Here is a 26,912-nt window from a genome sequence, read left to right on the forward strand (position 1 = left end):
AGAAAGAACAAGCAAGAACACAACCAAGAACACATCATGGATCTAGTCAATCCCAACAAAAGAAAAAGAAATAGATATAGGCTAGCTCAGTATAGACTAAGTATAATGTAATCTATATACCTTGTCTTTAAGTTTTAAACACTGACTACCGATATCAATATATCATACCTGCATCTTTCATTCTATTCCTGAGTTATGATATATGTTGCTGTGTACTGAGTTATTATGTATCTTCAAATTGAATCATCTATGTCTAACACTTGTAAAACTTATTGATTGAACCCAATACTGATAACATGTTTGACATTGACTTATATGCTTATATAACACTGTCTTATAAAACTCATTGAACAACAATTTACTCAGCGCCCTCTGAATGATAAAACCTTCCGCTTAAACACTGAGTAAAATAGAATATGTTACATGAGCTGACCTATCTGAAAAACTGACCTTATACTTACTCGATTAAACCTTTCAATGTTTAGAGTAAGACTAAGTCAGCAGGTCAACCCTTACGGGGGAGTTTGCTAAGTTAGGTCAACTATCATGGGGGAGCTCAATACTGAGTTCCTCGCTGAATAGTTTTGCCAACATCAAAATGGGGGAGTTTGTTGAAACACCTTTCCACATAATTTTGATTTGACAAAATTGTTTAAGTATAATTGAAAAACATATTCTAAACACACTAAGTTTAAATGCTTTGATTTATTCTACTAATGTGTTTGTTCAATGTTGAGTTAAATTGTTTATAAGACACAAGAATTAAAAGGCCCAAGCCCAATACAAAAGTCAAAGCCCAAGTCAAACAACTCAAGACAACTCGGCCCGCGTTTATCAAAACGATGTCGCTGTGTACAAAACGTAACTCAGCAAGAGAAGGATCTAGAAGACCTTCAGGGAACAACTTCGGAACGAAGCTGCTGAGTTGATTCGACAAAGCGTACAAGACAGCAGCTGGCTAAGGAAAACTTCCAGACAAAGTATTTCCACTTCGGGTAAAGTTCAGACGACACAGTATGCTGTCCAGTTGACTTTACCATAAATAGTGAGACATTCTGTCGAGCTGACCAAAAGCTGACCGAGGACAGAAGATACACAAATCTGATTGGCCGAGAGCTCTGAGCAAGTCAGGATGACAACGACAGGAAGCCGTTTCCCTCCAACGGTTATTTCGAAATTCGAAATGACCGATGCCTCAAGACGTCTCTATAAATAGTGCCATCAGAAGCTTCATTCCACATAGAACTTGATCAAGCCATTACGCTGACCAAATTTCTACGCAAGTTCTGCAAGCAAGAAGCAAAGCAAATCTTACACTACATTTCATATATTTGTGTAAAAGTCTAGAGTGATTATTCAATCATCTAAGGTGTCTTAGCAATCATTGTTTAGGACAAACACTTATCATTTCTAGAGATTAGAAAGGAGAGGCTGAGTACTCGGTTATAGTACTCAGCGAGAGATTAGGATTGAGTAGAGGTATAGAGGAAGGTACTCTTGTTATACTCAGTTGCTAAGATTGTAAAAGGTTTGAGGCTCTACCTTTAAAGAGCTCAGTAGAGGATTCGAAATCTCGGAACGTGTTCCGAGGACAGGACGTAGGCTTACAAGAAGCCGAACCTGGATAAATCTGCTGAGTAACGTATTTCTTACCTTAAACTCCTTATATATATTGCTTGCTTAAATAACCAAAAACTGACCAAGTAAAGAGGTCAAGCTGAGTTGTGCGCATCGAACATCTGAGCTCAGGAATAGACTTTAAGTGCTACCTCATGACTCAAGTCAAGAAACTGACCTAGTCACTAGTTGACTAAGCCAGTATCTTACTGATTACTCAGCGCCGCTGTTAAACCTTTTCTCTTGAGAAAAGAAGTCTGCCCTAAATCTTTAAAAATTTTAAATAGTTCCTAACCCCCCCTTGGAACTATACTTGTAACGTTATAAGGGACCAACAGGGATATGTTTAGATTTTCTTAAAACATTCTCTGTACTGGTTTTATACTTTTTTCATCTCTTCATTTATATATTTTTTTCTTTGCGTTTTCGGGAGTGCCAACCTGGTTGGGATTCCCGTTGGGCTAGGTCCGTATTTCAATAAAAAAAATTTAATTTCAGTAAAAAAGAACAGGATCTTAGCCTCTTCTTTTATTTCTACACTTACTTTAATGCTTGCTCATTTTGAAACTCTTTGGAAATGTATCGACAAATTTCAGAAACTAAGAAAAAAAAAATCACAAGTCAATCTTTAATTTTGATTAAATTTTGAGTTCAATACAAATAATTTTGAGAATTCAAATACAACAACAACAACAACAACAACAACAAAGCCTTAGTCCCGAAATGATTCGGGGTCGGCTAACATGAACCATCATATAAAACCGTGAAAATCAAGTCGTGTCAGCGACACAGATTCGCTCCCTCCACTCCGTCCTATCCACTACCATATTTTCCTCAATTCCCAATAAACTCATATCACTCTCGATCACCCTCCTCCAAGTTTGCTTAGGTCTTCCCCTACCCCTCACCACTACATCCCTTTGCCACTCTTCGGTTCTCCTAACCGGCGCATCAAGCGCTCTACGTCTCACATGGCCAAACCACCTTAGTCGGTTTTCTCTCATTTTATTCTCAATAGATGTAACCCCTACTTTTGTCCTAATTATTTCATTACGCACCCGGTCCTTTCTCGTGTGACCACACATCCATCTCAACATACGCATCTCCGCCACCGACATCTTATGGATGTGGCAGTGTTTCACTGCCCAACACTCCGTACCATATAACAATGCTGGTCTAAAGTTCCATCGTCTATCTTCATGGTAGTGAGAGTGTTGTTATGTGAGTAGTATTTTGAGTGAAATTGAGTTTTATTGGTATCTAAAGTTCGTGTGGGTGGAGTGGTGAGAGTTTCGATTTCTGATTTCTCTCAAATTAGCGTAGAGGGCATTCAAGGGAAAGTCAACCATTTTTGCTTTCTGTCAAAAGGCTCAGGTGATGGATTCGTCTTCATTCTGGTCGGAGGGGGGAGTGTAGTGCGAGTTTTGAAAGTAGGGGTGGGATTGTGAATAGCAGGAAGACATGGGGAGAGTTGGTTTGTTTGATGGTGCAGGGTCGAAAGCAGAGGATTTAACGATGGAAGTGGAAGCAGAGGATTTAACGATGCAAGAGGGACTTTAACAATTAACTATTACCAAAGAGGAAAATGAAGGTCTCGATATCAGATTTCACAACAATGAAATGAGGCAGGCAGACAAGGCATGGGGTTAGTGGGGACGTTTATTGTTGATGGCTCGGTTAACTTCCAGATGATGAAGTTGAAGATGGCGAGATTGTGGAGATTCGGTCGGAGTGTTACAATCATGGAAATTATGCCGAATTTTTACTCTTTCGAGTTCTATCACGAAGTAGACAAAAATAGAATTCTAGCAGGAAGGCCTTGGACGTTTGACAATTATGTACTGGTGATGAATGTGTGGCCGGAGGCGGCAAAACTAGAGTTAGTAGAACTGCATATATGGTGGAAATTTGGTTGCAGATACACGAGTTGCCATTTGGAGCAATCAATGAAGCAGTAGTCAAACAGTTGGGGGAATTCTTAGGAGAGTTTGTGGAGTATGATTTGAAGAGTAATATAGGCATGATGAGATCTATTATGCGCATTAGAGTGAAGATAGATGTTCGAAAGCCGCTGAAACATTTTAAGAAGATCTGTAAGGCTGCTACAACAACCATGTTTATTAAATTTAAGTATGAAAGATTAGGGATTTTCTGTTATTTGTGTGGAGTACTGGGGCATGCAGAGAGGTATTGTGAAAGGCAATTTGAGATGATTAGCCAGGAGCTGCTAAGAGAGTGGGGGTATGGTTGAAGGCTCCGGCAAGAATATGGGGTGATTAAAGTGGGACGAGATGGTTGCGTGAACCATTGGAGCAGAATGTTGATCCAAATATCCGAGGAGGGAGAAGATACACCATATGCTAGACAATGGGTGAAACTATTGGGAGAGGTTGACACTGATGTAGGGAGACCGGGAATGTTCATGAATGGGGTGTCTGCTTCATCGAGCAGAAGCAACAAGGAAAAGGAAGTTATGTGGTTCTCTGTGAAAGCAGCAATGAGGACTCCGGAGGTGAGTGAGAATATGGAAGCTGAGATAGAGGGGTCCAAGAACAGGAGTGAGGATATTTATATGGAGAGCAAAGAGGATGTGGAAATGCAATTATTGGAGGATAGAAAGAGACGGAGGGGGGGGGGGGATGGGGAGTGCAACAAGAGAATTAATTGCCGGTTTTGGAGCGGAGATGGAGTCAGCCAGTAAAGCTTTAGTAGCAAAACAATTCCATACAACCGAGGAGTCCATTTCTAATACGGATAAGGATTTCTTAGACGACACTGCAGTGGCGAGACCTGAAGCCCAGATCCGTCGGGAGGGATGATTTGTCTAAGCTGGAACCGCCGAGGATTAGGGAACTCTCGTGCAGTTCGATCATTGGGGGACATGGTGAGATCATGTCAGCCTAATATTATGTTCCTCATTGAGACTTTGGTCGATCGGAATCGAGTGGTTAACATTAGTAAAAAGTTAAAAGTCTGAAGGATGCTTTGTGGTGGAGAGTCAGGGTCATAATGGAGGATTAGCAATGATGTGGAAGGCAAGGGTACAGCTGGCTGTCACCAGATATTTAGACCATCATATTGATATGAGGATCACTGATGAAGGGGAGGGAGATTGGCGATGTGTGGGTTTCTATGAGTATGCGGATAGGAATTTGCAGACGGTAGCGAGTGAATCATTGCGACCATGGATTGTTATGGGAGACTTTAATTGTATAAGGCATCAGGGGGAGAAGCAGAGGGGGTTGAGTACCCAGAGTATCTGATTCGGAGATTTAACAATGTGGTGCAGGAGTGTGGGCTAACAGAGTTAAAACAGGGTGGGAGTCCATTTACATGGGAACACAGCAGGGGGACGGAGAGATGGGTTAGAGAGAAGTTAGACCGAGTATTTAGGGATGCGGAGTGGTTAATTCGATTCCCAAGGTACAAGTTAAGGAACATTGTATCATTATATTCAGATCATTACCCACTTATGCTTTTGTTGTCTGAACCGATTATTAGAGGGCGACAAGGAAGGTTCAAATTCGAACCACCCTGGATTCAGGAACTAGAATTTGAGCAATTGGTACACAGGCAGTGGGCATCTAGTAGGCATTGGAATGTGCAAGATAAACTATCGCACTGTGTGGTAGCCATGGAGAAGTTTGGGGATGACTTTAGAAGAAGGTTCTTAGGTCGAATTGTGCATCTTAAAACGTCTATTTATCTGATATCGAGATAGGGTGGATGGGGAATCGGTAAGTAGAGTGAATGAGACCAGCAACAACTTAACAGGGTTCTTGAGCAGGAGGACAATTATTGGAAACAACGGGTGAAGCAATTCTGGTTAAAAGAGGTGGATTTGAATACAATTTTTTTTCATTCTTGTGTACAGGCCCGACACAAACAGAATCTGATCACGGTACTGGAGAATGACACGAGTAACAGGAATTGGCGAGCAAGGGGAGCTAGGGAGGCATGTGAGGGAATATTTTCAATGGTATATGAACAGACAACCGGCAGTAATCCGGATATGGTAAATGTCCTTTCTTCCTGTGTTTCTGAGTTGGATAATGCATTATTGGTGGCCCCATTTGCACCCTGAGAAATCATCGGGTCCGGACGGACTTAATCCGGGGGTTTGATCATCATTTCTGGCCACTTATTGGAAAGGAAATGTTCGAAGCATGCAAGGCTTGGTTGGAGAGAGGAGAGTTTCCGACAAATTTGAGCGATACAATCATTGTGCTCATACCAAAAAATGAGACATCGAAGAAAATGACAGATTTCAGACCGATTTCGTTATGCAATTTGCTCTACAATGTGGTCTCAAACGTTTTATCTAACCGATTGAAGGGTAATTCTTCCTAAATTGATCAGTGAAAGTTAGCCATTATTTGTCCCTGGGCGGTCTATTATTGATAGTGTGCAGGTAGCATTTGAAACTATCCATTTTATGAAGAGGAAGAATGGAGGGGAGATTGGGGAAGTTGCCTTTAAAATAGATATCAGCAAGGCCTGTGATAGGATGAACTGGAGATTCATGGAAGCGGTTATGATGGGTTTAGGGTTTGGAAACAAGTGGATACAATGGATTATGTTATGTGTAAAGACCGTGTCATATTCAATCTCGCGAATAAGGAATCGGTGGGACCAATAATACCGGGAAGGGGTCTTAGGCAAGAGGATCCGTTGTCACCTTACTTATTTATTCTGTGTGCCAAAGTGTTGTCGCAACTTATTTATAAAGTGGAAAAGGAGGGACTATTACAGGGTTGTCAGGTGTGTAAAGGAGCTCCGATTGTCTCTCATCTGTTTTTTTTTGTAGACGACAACTTCCTATTTTTTGGTGCATCGATTGAGGAAGCAGGTGTGGTACTGGAGATTTTGGCAAAATATGAACAAATGTCAGGACAAGCAATCAATGTCAACAAATCAAGTATTTTCTTTAGCACTAATGTGAAACAAGATGTCAGGGATGGGGTGAGTAATCTATTAGGTGTTTGGTCTCCTTTGAACACGGGTAGGTATTTAGGGTTACCTTCGTTGATAGGCAGATCGAAACGAAGTGCATTTTCTTTTTTAATGGATAGACTTAGGAAAAGGTTTACTGGGTGGGGTGTTAAGTTTCTATCGAGTGTGGGAAAATATATTTTACAAAAAATAGTAGCACATGTTTTGCCTACGTTTTGTATGAGTATTTTTTTGTTACCTAAGTTTATTTGTGAAGAATTACAAAAGTTGATGAACCCGTTTTGGTGGGGGTAAGGAGGATGGTAGGAGAAATTTACATTACTTTGGGTGGGAGAGGTTATTAAATTCAAAGAAGCAAGGAGGGTTAGATTATAGGGACATGCGACTGTTTAATTTGTCATTATTAGAGAAGCAGGGATGAAAATTTATATCGAATCCACACACTTCAGTCAATAGATTGTTCAAAGCCAAATATTTCCGTACTGATAATTTTCTTTCTTCAAAGTTTGGCAATAATCCCAGTTTCATTTGCAGAGGTATATTGAATTCGATAGATGTTTTGAAGTTGCGCTTAAAATGGAAGGATGGGAATGGGAAGTCAATTCGAATTTGGAAAGATCCATGGGCAGAGAGGGAGACAATTTATGGTCGGTTCAAGGGAGCCAAGTGTGTTGGTCCCTTATAACGTTGCAAGTATAGTTCCAAGGGGGGGGGGGGGGGTTAGGAACTATTTAAACTTTTTAATTAATTTTGGGCAAACTTCTTTTCTTAAGAGAAAAGGTTTTAACAGCGACGCTGAGTGATCAGTAAGATACTGGCTTAGTCAACTGGTGACTAGGTCAGTTTCTTGACTTGAGTCAGGAGATATCACTTAAAGTCTATTCCTGAGCTCAGATGTTCGATGCGCACAACTCAGCTTGACCTCTTTACTTGGTCAGTTTTTGGTTATTTAAGCAAGCAATATATATAAGGAGTTTAAGGTAAGAAATACGTTACTCAGCAGATTTATCCAGGTTCGGCTTCTTCTAAGCCTACGTCCTGTCCCCGGAACATGTTCCGAGATTTCGAATCCTCTACTGAGCTCTTTAAAGGTAGAGCCTCAAACCTTTTACAATCTTAGCAACTGAGTATAACAAGAGTACCTTCCTCTATACCTCTACTCAATCCTAATCTCTCGCTGAGTACTATAACCGAGTACTCAGCCTCTCCTTTCTAATCTCTAGAAATGATAAGTGTTTGTCTTAAACAATGAATGCTAAGACACCTTAGATGATTAAATAATCACTCTAGACTTTTACACAAATATATGAAATGTAGTGTAAGATTGCTTTGCTTCTTGCTTGCAGAACTTACGTAGAAATTTGGTCAGCGTAATGGCTTGATCAAGTTCTGTGTTGAATGAAGCTTCTGATGGCACTATTTATAGAGACGTCTTGAGGCATCGGTCATTTCGAATTTCGAAATAACCGTTGGAGGGAAACGGCTTCCTGTCGTTGTCATCCTGACTTGCTCAGAGCTCTCGGCCAATCAGATTTGTGTATCTTCTGTCCTCTGTCAGCTTTTGGTCAGCTCGGCAGAATGTCTCTCCTTTTATGGTAAAGTCAACTAGACAGCATACTGTGTCGTCTGAACTTTACCCAAAGTGGAAATACTTTGTCTGGAAGTTTACCTTAGCCAGCTGCTGTCTTGTACGCTTTGTCGAATCAACTCAGCAGCTTCGTTCCGAAGTTGTGCCCTGAAGGTCTTCTAGATCCTTCTCATGCTGAGTTGCGTTTTGCACACAGCGACATCGTTTTGATAAACGCGGGCCGAGTTGTCTTGAGTTGTTTGACTTGGGCTTTGACTTTCGTATTGGGCTTGAGCCTTTTAATCCTTATGTCTTATAATCAATTTAACTCAACATTGAACAAAACACATTAGTAGAATAAATCAAAGCATTTAAACTTAGTGTGTTTAGAATATGTTTTTCAATTATACTTAAACAATTTTGTCAAATCAAAATTATGTGGAAAGGTGTTTCAACAAACTCCCCTATTTTGATGTTGGCAAAACTATTCAGCGAGGAACTCACTGTTGAGCTCCCCCATGATAGTTGACCTAATATAACTTAGCAAACTCCCCCGTAAGGGTTGAGCTACTGACTTAGTTTTACTCTAAACATTTAAAAGTTTAATCGAGTAAGTCTAAGGTCAGTTTTTCAGATATAGGTCAGTTCATGGAACATATTCTATTTTACTCTGTGTTTACGCGGAAGGTTTTATCATTCAGAGGGCGCTGAGTAATTTGTTGTTCAATGAGTTTTATAAGGCAGTGTTTTATAAACATATAAGTCAATGTCAAACATGTTATCAGTATTGGGTTCAATCAATAAGTTTTACAAGTGTTAGACATAGCTGATTCAATTTGAAGATAATAACTCAGTACACAGCAACATATATCATAACTCAGGAATAGAATGAAAGATGCAAGTATGATATATTGATATCGGTAGTCAGTGTTTACAAACAAAACTTAAAGACAAGGCATATAGATTACATCATACTTAGTCTATACTGAGCTAGCCTATATCTATTTCTTTTTCTTTTGTTGGGATTGACTAGATCCATGCTGTGTTCTTGGTTGTGTTCTCCCTTGTTCTTTCTCCCCCGTTTTGTCAGCATCGGGAGGAGGAATCCTAAAGCTGTCGGTTAAGACAGCCTATAAGTCGGTCAGCACTTTCATTGACACCATCAAAAATGGCAACTCCCTGATTTGAGACTTCATCAGGTATATTGAGTACAGCAGCGCTGATCATACTGACGATGAAAGCTTCAGACTTACCAATCCATATAAGCGCGTCAGTCAGTCCAGCAATGACTTGATGAAAGGTTTTGAGTAAGTAGGTGTCAAAGTACTGACGCTGAACAATGCTGTGACGAATGTGATTGAAGGTTTGTCTTGTGATAGACAGCATCTCGTTTTGTTTCATTGCGTCAGTGTCCATCTCCTGCTTGTTCAGATTCAGCAATCGAACAGCTTCACCAATTTGCTCCACTGAGCACTGAGAGTAAGAAACCATTTGCTCATTGGTCTTGAGTTGCTCGGTGTGAAGCTGAGCAAAGAGCATCTTTACTTCATCAGAAGTTGCATATCCAGGGTTCACAGCTGACAAGTTCTGTACTTGCTGTTGTAGAGCGTTTAAGTGTTGCACAGTTGTCAGCTGGATCTCGGCCAGCTTGGCGATGGAATCCTGCTTAGCTTGCTGTGTTTGATAGGAGATGATGATACTAAGCAAGTCCTTAAATCCCTTAACTTCGTTCAGAAGCTGAGTTACTTGGGAAAGCTGAGTAGTCTCCACATTAGAAGACCCAACAGTAGGAGTAGACGATTGTTGAAGGTCTTTGATCAAGGTTTGTACTGAGTCGATGATGCGTTTTCCAGACTCAGTGACATTCATGTAGCTTAAAGAACCTTCATTCAATTGTCCAGATGCATCAGTATGACCGGTGGGAGGAGGATTCAAAGGAATGACATGGTCAGTGACTGGAAGTGTTGTTCCAATCTGCACTTGAGGTTCTGGCAGGGTTGATTGATCGGCAGAGATGTTAATTGGAGAAGTAGAAACTCGAATACTGTCTGTGCTGACGGGGGCAGATGTGTTTGGAGTCAGCACAATGCTTGGATGGACAACATTGACAACACTCGTCTCAACCTGACTTGTTGAGGTGGCAGAAGCATTTTGGTCGGCATGTTCCTGTTGGGAAGAAACAGAGGCTTGTTTTTCGATGGATGCCGCAGGTTTTCTACCAACAAATCTGAGTTTTAGGGCAGAATGGTCTTTGGTTGGTTGTTGAATGGCAAAGTTAGGAAGAGTTGATAGTTCAACAGGAGTCTCACTGACTTCTTTCTGACTTGCCTTGATGAGTTTTCTTCTTCGAGGAGGAGGAGGTTTGTCAGCTTGAATAGAATTGCCGGAGTGAGAAGGAGAAGTTTCTTCCTGATCATGATGAGGGAGGTCAGCTTGCTCTTGGACTTGATCAACATTGTGTTGGTCAAGTTCTTGCTCTTCTCCAGCAGCCAACCCAGTAATGGCTTGCTCAGCTTCGATTTCACTAGCTGTCTCCTCGGAGTCAGCATCATCGTTATTTTCATCATCGTCATCAGAATCCCCATCCAATTCTTCCTTAACTTGTGCAATGAACTGGTCGTCCAGATGCACCTCTTCTTCTTGTTCCTCAGACACAGTTCCTAAACACTGTGTGTAGTGAGAGTCACCAGGCACAACAATGTCAGTAGGGATAGCATCGAGGGGAGTCAGTGTAGAAGGCTTCTGCTTCTTCTGAGGTTGCTCATTAGTGTCCTCAGTTTCAGGCTCTCCTCTTGCCTGCTCCGTTTCTCAGCTGACTTAGGTCTCTCCTGACCCTTAGTACCAGCTGACTTCTGCCTCTTAGCTGGAGACTCAGCATCATGTGAGGTAGTCTCAACAGCTTTTCTTTTTCGGGAAGCTGGGGCCTTAGTTCTTTTCCCTTTCTGCGGAACAACTGTTTCCTCAGCTTGTCCAGCAGCAGCAGCAGCTTTTCCTTTCTTTAGAGGCTGACCGAACTTCAACGCTCTCAGTGAAGTTGCTGTGATCTCAGATCCTTTAGCTGTTTCTTCATCAGTCAGGTCTATCTGATGATCAATGAGGATCCTAGTGATGAGCGATCCTAGCCTTAGAGTTCCGGTACTCCGTAGGAAGCCAGCAATGAGGAATACTGGCATGTTGATCGGTTTGTACGTCAGCATATGCCAGATGAAGCATTGCTCGAAGTTTGTTGCTGAGGTGGTGCAGTTAATCTTGGGATAGATAAAATAACTCAGCAGGTAATGAGCCATCTTCTGGTGCTGACCCATGGAGGAACTGGATACTTCTCCTGAGTGGCCTGCAGGTTTACAGAAGTTGACCTCGTACCCAGTACCATCCTGATCTCCAGATCTCCTTAGCCTTGTTCCCTCAGTTTTTAACTTGAGCAGATTCCCTAGGTAGAGAGGGTTGATGAAGATGGTTTTCTCTTTCACCACAGTTACCAAGTAGTCCTGGTTATCATCGGCAACGCGAAGGTTGTGGTAAAACTCCTTTACAAGGTCAGGATAGGTAGGATCCCTAATCGAAAACAGCTCAGTCCATCCATTCTGTGAAATCCACTCACAGAAGGGTTGTTCGGATTGTACGAAGGCTTCAGATACCCATCTTGAGGGCTCAACCTTCCATTCTCGGACGTTTTCGAAGACCTTTGAATAGGTCCTGACTTTTTCAGGCTTTCCCTTACCAGAGGAGGTTTGGTCAGTTTTTCCTTTGCTCGGTGAGGTGACCTTGGTAGATTCTGGCACAGAGGTTTGCCTGGAAGTTTCATCGGAGCTGGGCTTAGGGTGGCCGGCACCGGAAATGTTGAAGGAAATTTTAGTCATAGTTGAAGGATGCGTTTGGGAAGCTTTGAGAAATTTTTTTTTAGAGAGAAAGCTCTTTGCCTTAAAATTCGGTAGACGTAAAGAAGATAACAATGGGGATTTACCCATTATTTATAGCGGTGAAGTGTGGATCTTAACGAATCCATGTGTCAGTTTTGCCTCGGGATTGTGAACCGATAATGATCCTGGCATTTATGACACATTCGGCGCGTACGTCATCCTAGGTGGCTATACGCGTGCTTTTGCATTTATTCTAACGGATCTAACACTCAGCGTTTAGAATACTAAGCGTTTCATATTCTGAGTAGTCAGTATTGCATAAGGGATTATTTCTAAGTTTAAACTAACTTACTCAGTGTGCAGATTTACTCAGTATTTGCTGTTCAATTAATTTCAATGAGTACTCAGCAAAAACAATCATTCAGCATAGTAGTTCACTCAGCATGCATATTCATTTAGTTCAGGAATTTACTGAAGAGGATTAAACATACCAATAGCTTCTCTCAGTATGCTGAACTGCTCACGGGCCAGTGGCTTCATGAAGATATCCGCAAGCTGCTCGTCCGTTGGGACAAAGGTCAGCTTGATCTCACCCTTGAGTACATGATCTCTAATGAAGTGATGTCTGATGCTGACATGCTTCATTCTGCTGTGTTGAATTGGGTTCTTTGAAAGATCAATTGCACTTTTGTTGTCACATTTGACTTCAATTGTCTTTGTTTGAACACCATAGTCTTCAAGCTGTTGCTTAATCCATAGGACTTGAGCAACACAATGACCAGCAGCAATGTACTCAGCTTCAGTGGTAGACAAGGCTACTGACGTCTGCTTTTTGCTGAACCAGGATACAAGACAGCTTCCTAAGAAGTGACATCAGCTTATCCCGTCCATAGTCAGCGTCAGTGTATCCGATGAGTGTGAAATCATGAGTATTGGGATACCATAAACCTGCATTTACTGAGCTTTGCAAATATCTAAGGATTCTTTTTACAGCAATGTAATGAGATTCCTTAGGGTTAGATTGATATCTAGCACAGTAGCATACTGAAAACTGAATATCCGGTCTGCTTGCTGTTAAGTAAAGTAGAGAGCCTATCATACCTCAATATAATTTGCTGTCTACCGACTTACCATTCTCGTCAGCGCATAGGACAGTGTCAGTGCCCATAGCAGTGGATATTGGCTTGCAATTTTCCAAATCATATTTCTTTAATATCTCCTTGGCATATTTGGCTTGACTGATGAAGATGCCATTCTTTCCTTGTTTAATTTGAAGACCGAGGAAGAAGTTGAGTTCTCCCATCATGGACATTTCAAACTCAGTCTGCATTTGTTTGCTAAACTCCTTGCACATTGATTCGTTAGTTGCACCAAATATTATATCATCAACATAAATTTGGGCCAGCAGGGTATCTTTACCCTTTCTCTTAATGAATAAGGTTGTATCAGCTTTGCCCTGACGTAATTTCTAGTCAGCAGGAAACTGGTCAGCCTCTCATACCAAGCACGTGGTGCTTGCTTGAGGCCGTACAGAGCCTTTTTGAGTTTATAAACGTGGTTTGGGAATTTAGGGTCCTCAAAACCTGGAGGTTGATTAACATAAACCTCATCGTTTATAACTCCATCAAGAAATGCACTTTTGACATCCATTTGGAATAATTTAAAGTTCATGTAAGATGCATATGCACATAGAATTCTAATTGCCTCTAGCCTTGCCACTGGGGCAAAGGTCTCACCGTAGTCAATACCTTCTTGCTGACTGTAGCCCTGAGCTACAAGTCTTGCTTTGTTTCTGACCACGTTCCCTTGTTCATCCATCTTGTTTCTGAAGACCCATCTTGTTCCAATGGTCTTCTGACTCTTTGGATGAGGCACTAGCTCCCATACATCGTTTCTTCTGAATTGATCGAGCTCCTCTTGCATTGCGATCATCCAGAATTCATCGTACTCAGCTTCAGCGAAATTCTTCGGTTCTTGAACTGAGACGAAGGCTACATTGCTGAGGTACTTCCTGAGTTGATTCCTCGTCATCAGGGGATTCCATCTCTGCTGAGTACCTTGGTACTGAGTTCTCAGAGGAATGTTTCTTTTATTTGGAACCTTTAATTGGTTCTGGATAGTTGTGACGTCCTTTCTCAGTTTCTTTGAAACTGATTGGACTTCAGAGACAGACTCGTGTATGATCTTCATGTTATCATGCAAAGTTGAATTGTCCTGAAGAAGGAATCTGAGGTCACTCAGCTTGACCTCTTCCACTTCGTCACAGCGCCTGCTGAGTGCTCTAACTTTCTTATTACACTTCTTGACAAGTGTGTAGAGATCACTCAGGGCATTAACCATATCGTTTCTGAGCTGGGGAAGAGTAATTACCTCATTTGATTGCTCATCGTCATATGATGCGACGGATGGGTCAGCATGCTCAGAGACGCACGACTCAGCAAGTTCGTCAGCCATGAAGCATATCTTCGCTGACTCGGTGGCCTCAGCTTCTGTAGATGAGGACTCATCACTGTCGCTCCATGTAGCCACCATTGCCTTCTTGCCGCTCTTCTTGTCTTTCCTCAGTGTGGGGCAGCTTGACTTAATATGGCCAGTTTGATGGCACTCAAAGCATGTAATGGGCTTTGAGCTGTCCTTTTTGTATTTGCTGTCGCTTGAGTCAGATTTATACTTATCAAACTTTCTGTAAGGCTTCTTAGAATATTTGTCATTCTTCCTGAATAGCCTTTTCATCTTCCTTGTGAACATAGCCATCTCCTCGTCATCAGTTGAGCTCCTGTCAGTGGAGTCAGCTTTCATGACAAGAGACTTCTGCTTCTTGTCTTCAGATTTTTCCTTCACCTCGAAGTTTTTCATAGATATCTCATGGGTCAGCAACGAGCCGATGAGTTCGTCATATTTGTAGGTGGTTAAATCCTGAGCTTCCTCAACAGCGGTCTTCTTTGCTTGCCAGTCTTTAGGAAGACTCCTGAGTATCTTTTTTGACTTGTTCTTCCTCAGTGAATTCCCAAGTCTCTTGAGCTCATTAATGATGTTGGTAAACCTTGCATTCATGTCTGAAATGCCCTCATCATTGTTCATCTCGAACAGCTCGTACAGTCTCATCTGCTGATTCACCTTGGACTCCTTTACTTTATTGGTTCCCTCGTAGGTGACTTCCAGCTTTTTCCAGATCTCTTGCGCCGACTCACAACCTGAGATTTTATTATATTCTGCAGCATCGAGCGCACAGTGAAGCATATTGATAGCCGAAGCGTGATTTTGAAGCTTCTTAAGATCATCCTCTGTCCATTTGGCCTCAGCTTTTACAACTGTTTGGCCAGCCACAACTTCGACAGGTACAAATGAGCCTTGAACTATAGATAGCCAGGCACTCATATTTGTAGCCTGAATGAAATTTTTCATCATATTCTTCCAGAAGGTATAGTTAGACCCAAAGAATAGGGGAGGCCGAGTGATGGACAGCCCCTCAGGCAGTATCTGAGTTGTTTGGTTTCCTGGGAGAAACCGAGTACTGTTTTCGCCCATAGTAGGGATCAGCTCAAGGTTGTTAGACCTTTTACAGTGAGCTTTTAAGCTCTGATACCACTTGTTGGTCCCTTATAACGTTGCAAGTATAGTTCCAAGGGGGGGTTAGGAACTATTTAAACTTTTTAATTAATTTTGGGCAAACTTCTTTTCTTAAGAGAAAAGGTTTTAACAGCGGCGCTGAGTGATCAGTAAGATACTGGCTTAGTCAACTGGTGACTAGGTCAGTTTCTTGACTTGAGTCAGGAGATAGCACTTAAAGTCTATTCCTGAGCTCAGATGTTCGATGCGCACAACTCAGCTTGACCTCTTTACTTGGTCAGTTTTTGGTTATTTAAGCAAGCAATATATATAAGGAGTTTAAGGTAAGAAATACGTTACTCAGCAGATTTATCCAGGTTCGGCTTCTTGTAAGCCTACGTCCTGTCCTCGGAACACGTTCCGAGATTTCGAATCCTCTACTGAGCTCTTTAAAGGTAGAGCCTCAAACCTTTTACAATCTTAGCAACTGAGTATAACAAGAGTACCTTCCTCTATACCTCTACTCAATCCTAATCTCTCGATGAGTACTATAACCGAGTACTCAGCCTCTCCTTTCTAATCTCTAGAAATGATAAGTGTTTGTCCTAAACAATGAATGCTAAGACACCTTAGATGATTAAATAATCACTCTAGACTTTTACACAAATATATAAAATGTAGTGTAAGATTGTTTTGCTTCTTGCTTGCAGAACTTGCGTAGAAATTTGGTCAGCGTAATGGCTTGATCAAGTTCTGTGTTGAATGAAGCTTCTGATGACACTATTTATAGAGACGTCTTGAGGCATCGGTCATTTCGAATTTCGAAATAACCGTTGGAGGGAAACGGCTTCCTGTCGTTGTCATCCTGACTTGCTCAGAGCTCTCGGCCAATCAGATTTGTTTATCTTCTGTCCCCAGTCAGCTTTTGGTCAGCTCGGCAGAATGTCTCTCCTTTTATGGTAAAGTCAACTAGACAACATACTGTGTCGTCTGAACTTTACCCAAAGTGGAAATACTTTGTCTGGAAGTTTACCTTAGCCAGCTGCTGTCTTGTACGCTTTGTCGAATCAACTCAGCAGCTTCGTTCCGAAGTTGTTCCCTGAAGGTCTTCTAGATCCTTCTCATGCTGAGTTGCGTTTTGCACACAGCGACATCGTTTTGATAAATGCGGGCCGAGTTGTCTTGAGTTGTTTGACTTGGGCTTTGACTTTCGTATTGGGCTTGAGCCTTTTAATCCTTATGTCTTATAATCAATTTAACTCAACATTGAACAAAACACATTAGTAGAATAAATCAAAGCATTTAAACTTAGTGTGTTTAGAATATGTTTTTCAATTATACTTAAACAATTTTGTCAAATCAAAATTATGTGGAAAAGTGTTTCAACAAAGTGGGGTAGGAGAGATGAGGGTGGTAGAATTATTTGTGGTAGGGTCGAAAATGTGGGATAAAGGTAAGTTGGAGAATTTATTCTCAAGAGAGGAGGTAGAGGATATTTGCAGGATTATTGTGCCAACACGCAACATTCTGGATAGGTTAATTTGGCAATTTACTAAGAATGGGTTTTACTAAGCTAAGTTGGGGTATAGAGCGCTGGAGAAACAAAAACAGGGAAGTTTGCCGGTGTTGGCTTGGAGTAAAATTGGGGACCTTCAAATTCCTCCTAGAGTTAAGTTGTTTACATGGAAATTATGCTCTAGGTGTCTACTTTTGAGATCGTTACTACGGTCTCGACATATAAATTTGCCGAATAACTGTATGGTTTGTGAGACAGATGTGGAATATAGCTGACATTTATTTTGTGCATGTCCGTGTGCAATTAGTTGTTAGTAAGAGGCTGTGTTTAACCCATCGGAAGAAGAGTTCGATGATGTAGTTGATTAGGTTACTGATGTGTGTAGATTGGTAGGTGTGGCTTTCTTGATTAAGGTTGTTTGTGTGATGCATGCAATCTGGAACCATAGAAACGTTGTGTTGTGGCAAGACAGAACAAGAAGCGCAACTGATGGGGTGGATTGGCTTGCTAATTGGTGATGGAATGGCAGCAAGCGCGAGTAGGCAGTGACAACGGAATTGACGGACAACATCTGAGCGTGGCTGAGTGCAACAGGGGAATAAATGTCGAGCACTTGAGTGGTGGTAGCAGCATCCGATGTGTACAACAGGATACATGGACTGCTGCCCGAAATTGGGAAGAACCACAGTTGCGTGAAGAGCAACTGCAGCAGCAGCAAGGCGAAGATCAACAGCCACGACCTGAATTCAACCAGCGGCAGCGAAAAGGTAGGCGACAGCAGCAACATGTTGCGCGTCAACAACAGAGAGAACACGTTCAGCAGCAATAAGGAGAAAATCGACAGCAGCTACATTCCGTAGTTCAGCAGGCTCATACCAGCAGACCGCAGGGAGATGTACAACAACGAATACGCCAAAAATCGTGGCAGAGACTGAATGGAGGTTAACTTAAGTGTAACATCGATGGGACGATATTCCAAGCAGCCGATTGTAGTGGTTGGGGAGCAATAGTGAGGAATGAAGCAGGAGTATTCATCGTGAGAGTGAGCGAGTTAATTGAAGGGATTCATGAAGCAAGGATGGTGGAGGCTGTGGCACTGAGATTGAGCTTATTGTGGGCTATCGATCAGGAGTTAGAAATAGTAAAGTTTGAGACAGATGCCAAGTCAATAGTAGATGGGATTAATTCCAGACAGGAAGATATATCTGTATTTAGGGATGTAATTGTGTATTGTAAGGAGTTAATACAAAGTAAGATATATTCAGTGTCTTTTCTTCCTAGACTAGCGAATAAAGCGGCTCATCAAATAGCTAGGCATACTCTTTCCTATGCTAGTTGTTTCACATTCTTTGACACGCCAGATTGGCTCATTCATGTACTTATTGAGGATATTAATGCCTCGTTAATCTAAGTTCCAATTTGCATTAAAAAAAAATACTCTTATATTATCACTTATCATAGTGTTACATCACCATGGGTTTATTCAATCATCTTTCAAAATTTGAACATTATGCAGCCTCAGATCAGTAATACCCAGGGAAAGGAAGAACAATCTGAGTGCATGATAATTGATATTTTCCTTGATGATGAAATGGTAATATATGCACAAAAATCTTATTACTTGAAATTTTGCAAATGCTTTCGAAAAGGATATTGTACCTCTCACCTACTAAACAACTGAACTTTATCTTGGATGCCTACAAATGAAGATAGCTGATCATATAAAACAGAGCTAAGGAAGTCCTCTAAATGTATGCCCACTCAATGTTCTAAGAAAGTTTTTGCAACCAAATTTCTCTAACTCCCAAAACTTAAACATCAGTAGGACAATGCCACATGCATTCCAACCTTAATCAGATTTTCTAGCCACCCAACGTCATTTTAAGGTAGCATCTAAAATTAGATCAAGACTGCACTTTTTATGTCAAAACAACAGCCCTCACGTTGCTCCATTTAATATTACAAGGGCTGTGTCATGTAGAATAGAAACTAGCATTGAGTAATCAGGAAAAGTATCTTATATCTCGACAGAAAAGATGAGCATGAATGAATAGGACATTGCACATGATGAAACTGAATGTGACAATGACGTTAGATTCTTTAATGTTAAGGATGGTCTATATTTACTTGATGGTTGATTTGGATATTGAGTTTTGGTTCTTCCATTAGCAAGATTATCATTTGAACATGGAATAATCAGAAGAGCACAAACCCAAACTCCAAATCAACCATCAAGTAAATACAGATCACCCTTAACATTAAAAAATCTCACGTCATTGTCAAATTCAATTTCATCATATGCAATGCCCTATTCATCTCCACTTCTTCATGCTCATCTTGTATGTCAAGATATAAGATGCGTTTACTGATTATTCAATGTTACTCTTGCAAAGTTCTAACTCAAAAACTCAAACAACATATTTTCATATCAATTACACAATTGAATCCACATGACACAATCCTTGTAATATTAAATGGAGCAACCAAATGTTCTCTAATACAACATTTAATGCTACTTCTCTGCTTACTAAATAATATCATCAATGAACTAGCGATTGATACAAAAGACATGCATTGTGAAGAAACAAACAAATAAAATTTAAAGATAAAAGGCAGCTTAACAAGAAAAAGTTTAGCTTGGAATGAGTAGATCCCGCAGTTCTATGTAACAAATATACTAGGTGTCACTTTTAAGTAATATGTAATCAAATAGTTTGTTAAGTGTCACTTTTATGTAATAAGTCATCATCACATAGCTTATTGTGAACTTCTCATTGTTTAGGTTTAAGTCATCAAAACCAGAATGGTCCATAAATATGGTGTGCAACTTGTACAAAGGTATTTCCCCTATATCCTTTGCTCTCTCTCAAAAATCAATACAAGTGTCTTTCATATTTTATCTCCCTTGTCTTTTAAGTTCTTTTACTTTTAAACACATTTTAGTTCATGTACTTTAAATTTGTATAATATAAGATATATACATATTCTCTCACTTCATCTAATAATTGACATCATACCCTAATAATGCTTGATAGTTGAAGGCCTTTACATTGTTGATCAACCGAAAGAAAATACTAGTCTAGGTGGTCCCTATATAAGTGGTTCTTCTCCATAATGCTTCCATGGATAAGTTCATGAGAACATTTTCTGTACAAGATCCTCTTCTCCCTCTCATAGTACTAAATCTAGTGTAGAAGAAATTGAGTTTTAAGAATCTAATATTGAATATCGGATGGATAATTGTGCTATCCCAAAGCAAGATGTACAAAATTGCTTATTTTGAATTTCCAGCTAAATATTTTATTAAACAAACTATTCCTTTGAATCATTCTCATGTAATTAGACCACAATTACAACTAAATTCTTGCACTAAATGATGAACACATGGATCAACCTCTCTTTAAAAAAACTGGTTCTTTCAAAATCCAACAGTTGCTCCATTTAGTACGAATTTAGTTGCAAATGGTTGTCCAGTTGCATGAGAATGATTCGGTGTAATAGTTTGTTCAATTTTTTAATAGAATAATGAAATGCAAATTCAAAAGAACCAATTTTGTAAATAAAATTTACATGTTTTTGGGACCGCCCAATTATGCAACTGCTGTTCAATTACAGCAATATTAGATTCTTGAAAAATTAGCTTCCTCTACGTTAGATTTATAAGAGGGAAAAAGAAGAAAAAGGGATCTCTTACAGAATGTGTCCTCATAAGTCTATCAATGAAAGAATGATGGAGAAGAAACCACTTACACAGACGCCACTTAGATAGCAGAGAGCAGAGTAACTCAACATTATGTAGGCAACAATATCTCATTCACTAAAACTCAAAACAGAAAATTATGGTCTCATTCCTATCTATGACATATGGAATCACATCAGTCAATAATTGACAGACATAGAGAAACTAGGAAAATCTTTCTGCTCAAAGACAACTTCTAAAAAGTTCAAATAGGAAAAGTCAATCAGAAAACTAGTTGCAGCAAAAGACTATATCAAGATGAAGATATGGGTTAACAGCTAAATTGTTGTTCACCTCCTAGGTTAATGGAGAAAGACTAGCTTAGACAACCTAAGTCATAGGCAATATCACAGATTGCAGTATATAAGGAGCTGCAAAACAAGCAAAGTGAAAAATAAAATATATACATCTTTATGGAAAAAAAGTTAGTGGCCTTTCTCTTCTACTTCAATTGCAGAACTTATAACTGTGTGCAAACTGAACATTTATTTGTTTCGTGAGCAAACTTGCATCTTTGAACTTTGAAGTGTGACAAGTCAATGCCGCAGTAGAATAGAATAAAGTTATTGTTAGAAGTTAGAACTATACAAATCCTATCATCCAAAATCTGGATAATCTGCATATGCACGAAACTACATATTATATGACTATGAGATTTGTAAACAACTAGCTATTCAGCCATGGAAAATTGCAATTAATAATCAACATTAGTCCTCCAGATGCTGCAAAATCTATTACTCTATAGTCTATAAGCAAATGCAAATGTGACATAGAGAAATCAAGTAAAATAAAAATCTATAACATGAAATTAAAAATCAGCGAGTCATACTACAAGATTTCGTCATATTAAATAGATTCATCTAAGATAGGCAGGGATCTTAATGCGAATAAAGAGCATACTCATAACATAGGAGATGAAAACCGACGAAATACCAGCGGCTGCATAAGAAACCTTTACACTCTTAGCACGATTCTTATCCAGCGCAAGATCCAGAAGAATAATTCCAATTCCACCAACCAAGAACATAAATCCTGAAGACAAACCCTCGATGATGTACTGTCCATTGACTCGCCCAGGGAGAAACACGACGGGACGGACGGCACCGGTTCCAGGATCCTGCATAGAGCCGATGCCTGGAGGCTCAACAATGACGTCATAGACAATGCCGGAGACGACCATGAAGTAGGTGAGGAGGACAAGGGAAAACACAGTCATCGGCGAGGGGAGATTGAAGGAAGGAAGCTTGAGACGGAGGCGAGGAGGGCGGAGGACTGAGAAAGGAACAATTTTGAGGGTGTGGAATAATGGATCCATGGAGATCTGCGGATCTGAGTGGGTTTGCGTAGCCATTTCCGATGTGAATTGTGATCGTGAAGCTTGGGCAGTGGTTCGCTTTCGCAGAGTGAATTTTTATATTTTTGACTAATATATTTATTTATTAAAAGAAATTATCCCATAAAAACTTCAACTAAGATATAAAATTGGATAAATAATAAAATATAATATATACTATTGAAATGACTTAAATAAAAAAATGATTATATTTTTTTTTGAAGAAAAAAAAAATGATTATATTTAAATATAGTAAATGATTGTTTAAAAAATATTCACTTTATATTATTAAAGGATAAAAAATTATATTTTTAATTATAATTATATGTTTTAGCTTTTTTTTCTTTTTTTTTAATTTTTGAAATTGCCACATACGAAGTGAACAATTATAATGTAGTATATATTTCTGGTATATTCTAGTTTTTTATCACATGCCTTGCACATATTTTTTTTTTCCATTTTTTGCTAATCTGTTTATTTTATTAAAAAGAAATTATCTTGGAAAAACTTCAATGAAGATAAAATTGGATAAGTAATGAAGTATTGAGATATAACACTCAATTGAATCTCTAGATTTTGACCCATGCATTTCACGCCATTTTTTAAATTTTAGTTAATATATATTTTTTTTCATTATAAATTTTATTATTATTATTATTATTATTATTATTATTATTATTATTATTATTATTATTATTATTACATCAACTCAAATAATGTTATACTTATAAATTAAAAAATGTTAAATAAATTTATTTAAAAGTAAAACTAACACAATGAAATCAAATATAAGAATGATTCAATCAATATTATTAAAAATTTTGTGTATTCTAATTACAATTTTTAATTTTATTTTCTTCATAAAAAATAAAAAGAAAAATAATTTATTAGTCCCATTTTTTTTACCTAACACGTTATTTAGTCTTCCTATTTTAAAAAACACATTTTAAGATCTCGATCTTTTGTCAATATTAACCCTTTAGGTCCTTCTGTCTATTTTGTTTTTAGATTTTTAACCATTATATTTAGCATAAACAGACAGACATAAAATAACAGAGTAATATAGTCATTTTGTATCGTACTATGACAATATTGAAAACTAAAATATATTCGGTTAAAAATTTAAAAAAAATAGACAAAAAGACTAAATCGTTAATATTAATAAAAGATAAGAACATTATAATGTGTGTTTCAAAATAGAAGGACTAAACAATATGTTACGTAAAAAGATAAGAACTAATAAATTATTTACCCCAAATAAAATAAGAATATATCATTTATTTGCTTGTATATGTATTAAAAAAGAAAGTAGAAATAATGTTGAAACGGAAGAGGTACTATTTTACATTTTTTTATATTTTTCTTTTTCAAAAAGAAATAAAAGTTACGCCCCGTTTGTTTGGGGGAAAATATTCTGCAGGAAAATATTTTTCCAATTTTCCAGCGTTTGTTTGGGCAGAAAAATAAGTCAAAGGAAAATAAGTGGTAAGTCAATGGAAAATGAAGGAAAAAATAAGAGAAAATGTTTTACCATTTTCAAAAGGGTAAAACATTTTCCCCAAAACATGTAAAAATACAAAAAATATAAAACACGAAAAAACATGAACAATGTGAAAACGTTACAAAACACGAGAATATGAAAATTTTCACTTGTAAAAAAACATGAAAATGTGAACAAACACGAAAAATACAAAAATGCAAAAAAAAGCAAACATTTGAAATCACAAAACATGAACAACGCGAAAAAGTGACAAAACACGAAATATACAAAAACGTGAAAAATATAAAAAAACACGAAAACGTAAAAAACACGAAAAACACGAAAACGCAAAAAATGCTAAAACGCAAAAAAAAAACTTGAAAAATCACAAAATATGAAAAATGCGAAAAAGTGATAAAACACGAAATATACAAAAACGTGAAAAATACTCAAAAAATACGAAAACGTAAAAAATATGAAAAACACGAAAACGCGAAAAATGCTAAAACATAAAAAATACGAAAAACACGAAAACGTAAAAAACTCAAAAACGTAAAAAATACGAAAAACATGAAAAAACGTGAATAAGACGAAAAAGTAACAAAATGCGAAAATAAAAAACGCAAAAAAAAACGTGAAAAAGAGAAAAACTAAAAGTGAAAACACGAAAAAATGAATACAAATGCAAAAAAAACACAATAACGTTAATAACACAAGAAAACGTACAAAAAATGCCAAAAATATGAAAATGTGAAAAAACGTTTTTTGTGTTTTTAACATTAATTTTTTCACATTTTCGCATTTTTCACTTTTTTTCCATGTTTTCATTGTTTAATATAATTTTTTACGTTTCGTGATTGTCGCATTTTTTCAATTTTTGTGTTTTTAACAAATTTTCACGTTTTCTTATGTGTTTTTTCATGTTTTTCTGTTTTCCATGTTTTTTTCACGTTTTCGTGTTTTCCACATTTCTATTCTATTTTTTTTGCTATTCTATTCCTTTGGTCCTTAATTTGTGCTTAATACATGTGAGTCTCTTTTTTGTATTTTATATATACAATTGAAAATAAAAAATACAGAAAATCTATATTTAGTGGTTGGAAAATATTTTCCAGTGTTGTAACCAAACACCGGAAAATATTTTTCAGTGTTGTTGCCAAACACAGAAAAATATTTTATTTTCCTGCACAATATTTTTCCTGCATAAAATTTTCCAAAACACAAATATTTTCCTCCAAACAAACGGGGCCTAGGATTAATATAGAAAATGTATAGTTTTTAGAGGCCTGATATAAATAAAAATTAGTTTTATAAGTTGTATTGAAGCGTAAATATTGTGTAACTATCTATGTTTTTTCTCAAACACAAATGTGGCATGGATATGAGAAAGAACATTTAAGCCCAGCCCATATAACATTTTGGTCTTCCATTTTCTAATTGTAATTTTCTAATTGTAATATGTTGAGTATATTATTATTATTATTATTGTTTAAACTAGATATTATAATTTTTATAAGAAAATCTAAATTATAATTTTAAAGTCTCCTTTTATATATCATTCAAACATAATAAAATCAATCGAGATGGAAATGATTGCTTAATGTGATTGATTAGATAATTGAAAACAACAATACTACTAATTAAAGATATCAAATTTAGTTAAGTGAAAAATAAAAATAAATTAACAAACGAATAAATCAATCATTTTTTAAATAAACATTAAAAAAATTCAAGTTCATAGTGATGCATGTGTAATACACCTTTTTTTTTTTTTTTTTTTTTTTGATGACTCAAAATCGAAATTTTATTAATCAAACAAGTTTGCATCCTTCCTAACACGGGAGTAGAAGAAGGGTGTGCAAGGAGCTCTCCCGCACAGGGCCCCAAATTTAAGGGGCCTAATTTTTATTATTATACAAATCTAAATACATTATTGTTATTAATTATTATGTGAAAAAATAAGTGAATATTAATTTATCCTGAAAATTAACGCTCTAAGAGTCTTAAGGGGCCCAAATTTTTTTATTGTTATTATACAATATCTAATTTAATTATTTAATTATATTTATAATGCTAAAAATCAAGTTAAAATTATTTTCGTGTTTCATTTTGTAGAAACATTATTATTAAATGAAAGTATTAATTTTTTTAATGAATAAGACCCAAATTTTTTTCATTTAGCACAGGCCCCAAAAATGTTTAAGACGGCCCTGCTTCCTAATAACATATGACAGCCAACTCGACATGATAGATGAAACAAAATCGCTAGCATTGGAACGGGCTTGTCTAGCTACCAAATGAGCAGCACCGTTCGCTAAACGAGGGATATAAAAAAGTTTAAAATCTGGATATGACAATAATAAAAAATACACCTCTTAATTGCTTAAAACAATATATATCAAAATGAGAAAATTTGAAATTTGTAATATTGCATAAGAAAGTTTTACCAATCAATTTTTTTTTTTAAGAAAAATGAAAAATATATATAATACTAGTAGGAATGAAAAAAAAGTCTTCTATATATTATTTTTAAAGATACCTCATATAAGTAGGAACTTTAATACGAAGAAATAACATACTCATAACATAAGTGATAATGAAAGAAGAAATTCCAGCAGAAGCATAATAAACCTTTACATTCTTAGCCCGATTCTTATCCAATGCAAGATCCAATAACACAATTCCGATCCCGCCGACTACGAACATCAATCCCGACGATAATCCTTCAATAATAAATTGTCCGTTCACTCTTCCACCCATAAAAACAACTGGCCGGATTGACCCGGTCTCCCGATCCTGGCTTGACCCGATCCCTGGAGGCTCTACTATTATGTCGTACATAATGCCCGACACCACCATGAAGTAGGTTAGGATTACAAATCCGAATACCGTCATTGGTGTCGGAAGAGCCAATGAGGGGAATTTGAGACGCAATCGAGGTGGCCGGATGACTGAGAATGGGAAGATCTTTAGAATGTTGTAAAATGGATCCATGGAGGTATTTTTTGATGGATCGGAGAGGGAGTGGGAGAGGGTTTGTGAAGCCATTTTCAGTTTTGATTGTAGAACATGGAAAGTTATTAATATATATACTTGTTTGTAAGAAGTCCTATTCATATGCTATACATATTTTTCTTAAGTTGAATAATTCATTCAACTCAAACAAAAAACATAATATCACTAAAAACTTTACCAATTTAAATAGTTTTCTTCCACACATATACATATTATTTGTGTTCAGTTAAAATGTTTAAATTCTGTAGTTACCTTTTATGAATTTAATTTATATAAAATTTAA

At 37.8% G+C, this 26,912-nt stretch overlaps 2 protein-coding genes across 2 annotated transcripts; both read right to left on the reverse strand.

The window, feature by feature from the left end:
* Positions 1-21,521: 21,521 nt before the first annotated feature.
* Positions 21,522-22,227, reverse strand: LOC136225653 (uncharacterized). Its single transcript, XM_066013757.1, has one exon. It carries the CDS (start codon positions 22,150-22,152, stop codon positions 21,658-21,660), a length of 495 nt encoding a protein of 164 aa, XP_065869829.1. The 5' UTR covers positions 22,153-22,227; the 3' UTR covers positions 21,522-21,657.
* A 3,916-nt stretch (positions 22,228-26,143) lies between these two features.
* On the reverse strand, positions 26,144-26,662 carry LOC136227148 (uncharacterized). Its single transcript, XM_066015844.1, has one exon. It carries the CDS (start codon positions 26,660-26,662, stop codon positions 26,144-26,146), a length of 519 nt encoding a protein of 172 aa, XP_065871916.1.
* Between the last annotated feature and the right edge of the window lie 250 nt (positions 26,663-26,912).

This window comes from Euphorbia lathyris, chromosome 4 (genome assembly GCF_963576675.1).
Source record: "Euphorbia lathyris chromosome 4, ddEupLath1.1, whole genome shotgun sequence".
Classification (NCBI taxonomy): Eukaryota; Viridiplantae; Streptophyta; class Magnoliopsida; order Malpighiales; family Euphorbiaceae; genus Euphorbia; species Euphorbia lathyris.

Excerpts from the sequence above, each read along its gene's own strand:
- LOC136225653 (XM_066013757.1), bottom strand. The coding sequence starts at position 22,152 with ATGGCTACGCAAACCCACTCAGATCCGCAGATCTCCATGGATCCATTA.
- LOC136227148 (XM_066015844.1), bottom strand. The coding sequence starts at position 26,662 with ATGGCTTCACAAACCCTCTCCCACTCCCTCTCCGATCCATCAAAAAAT.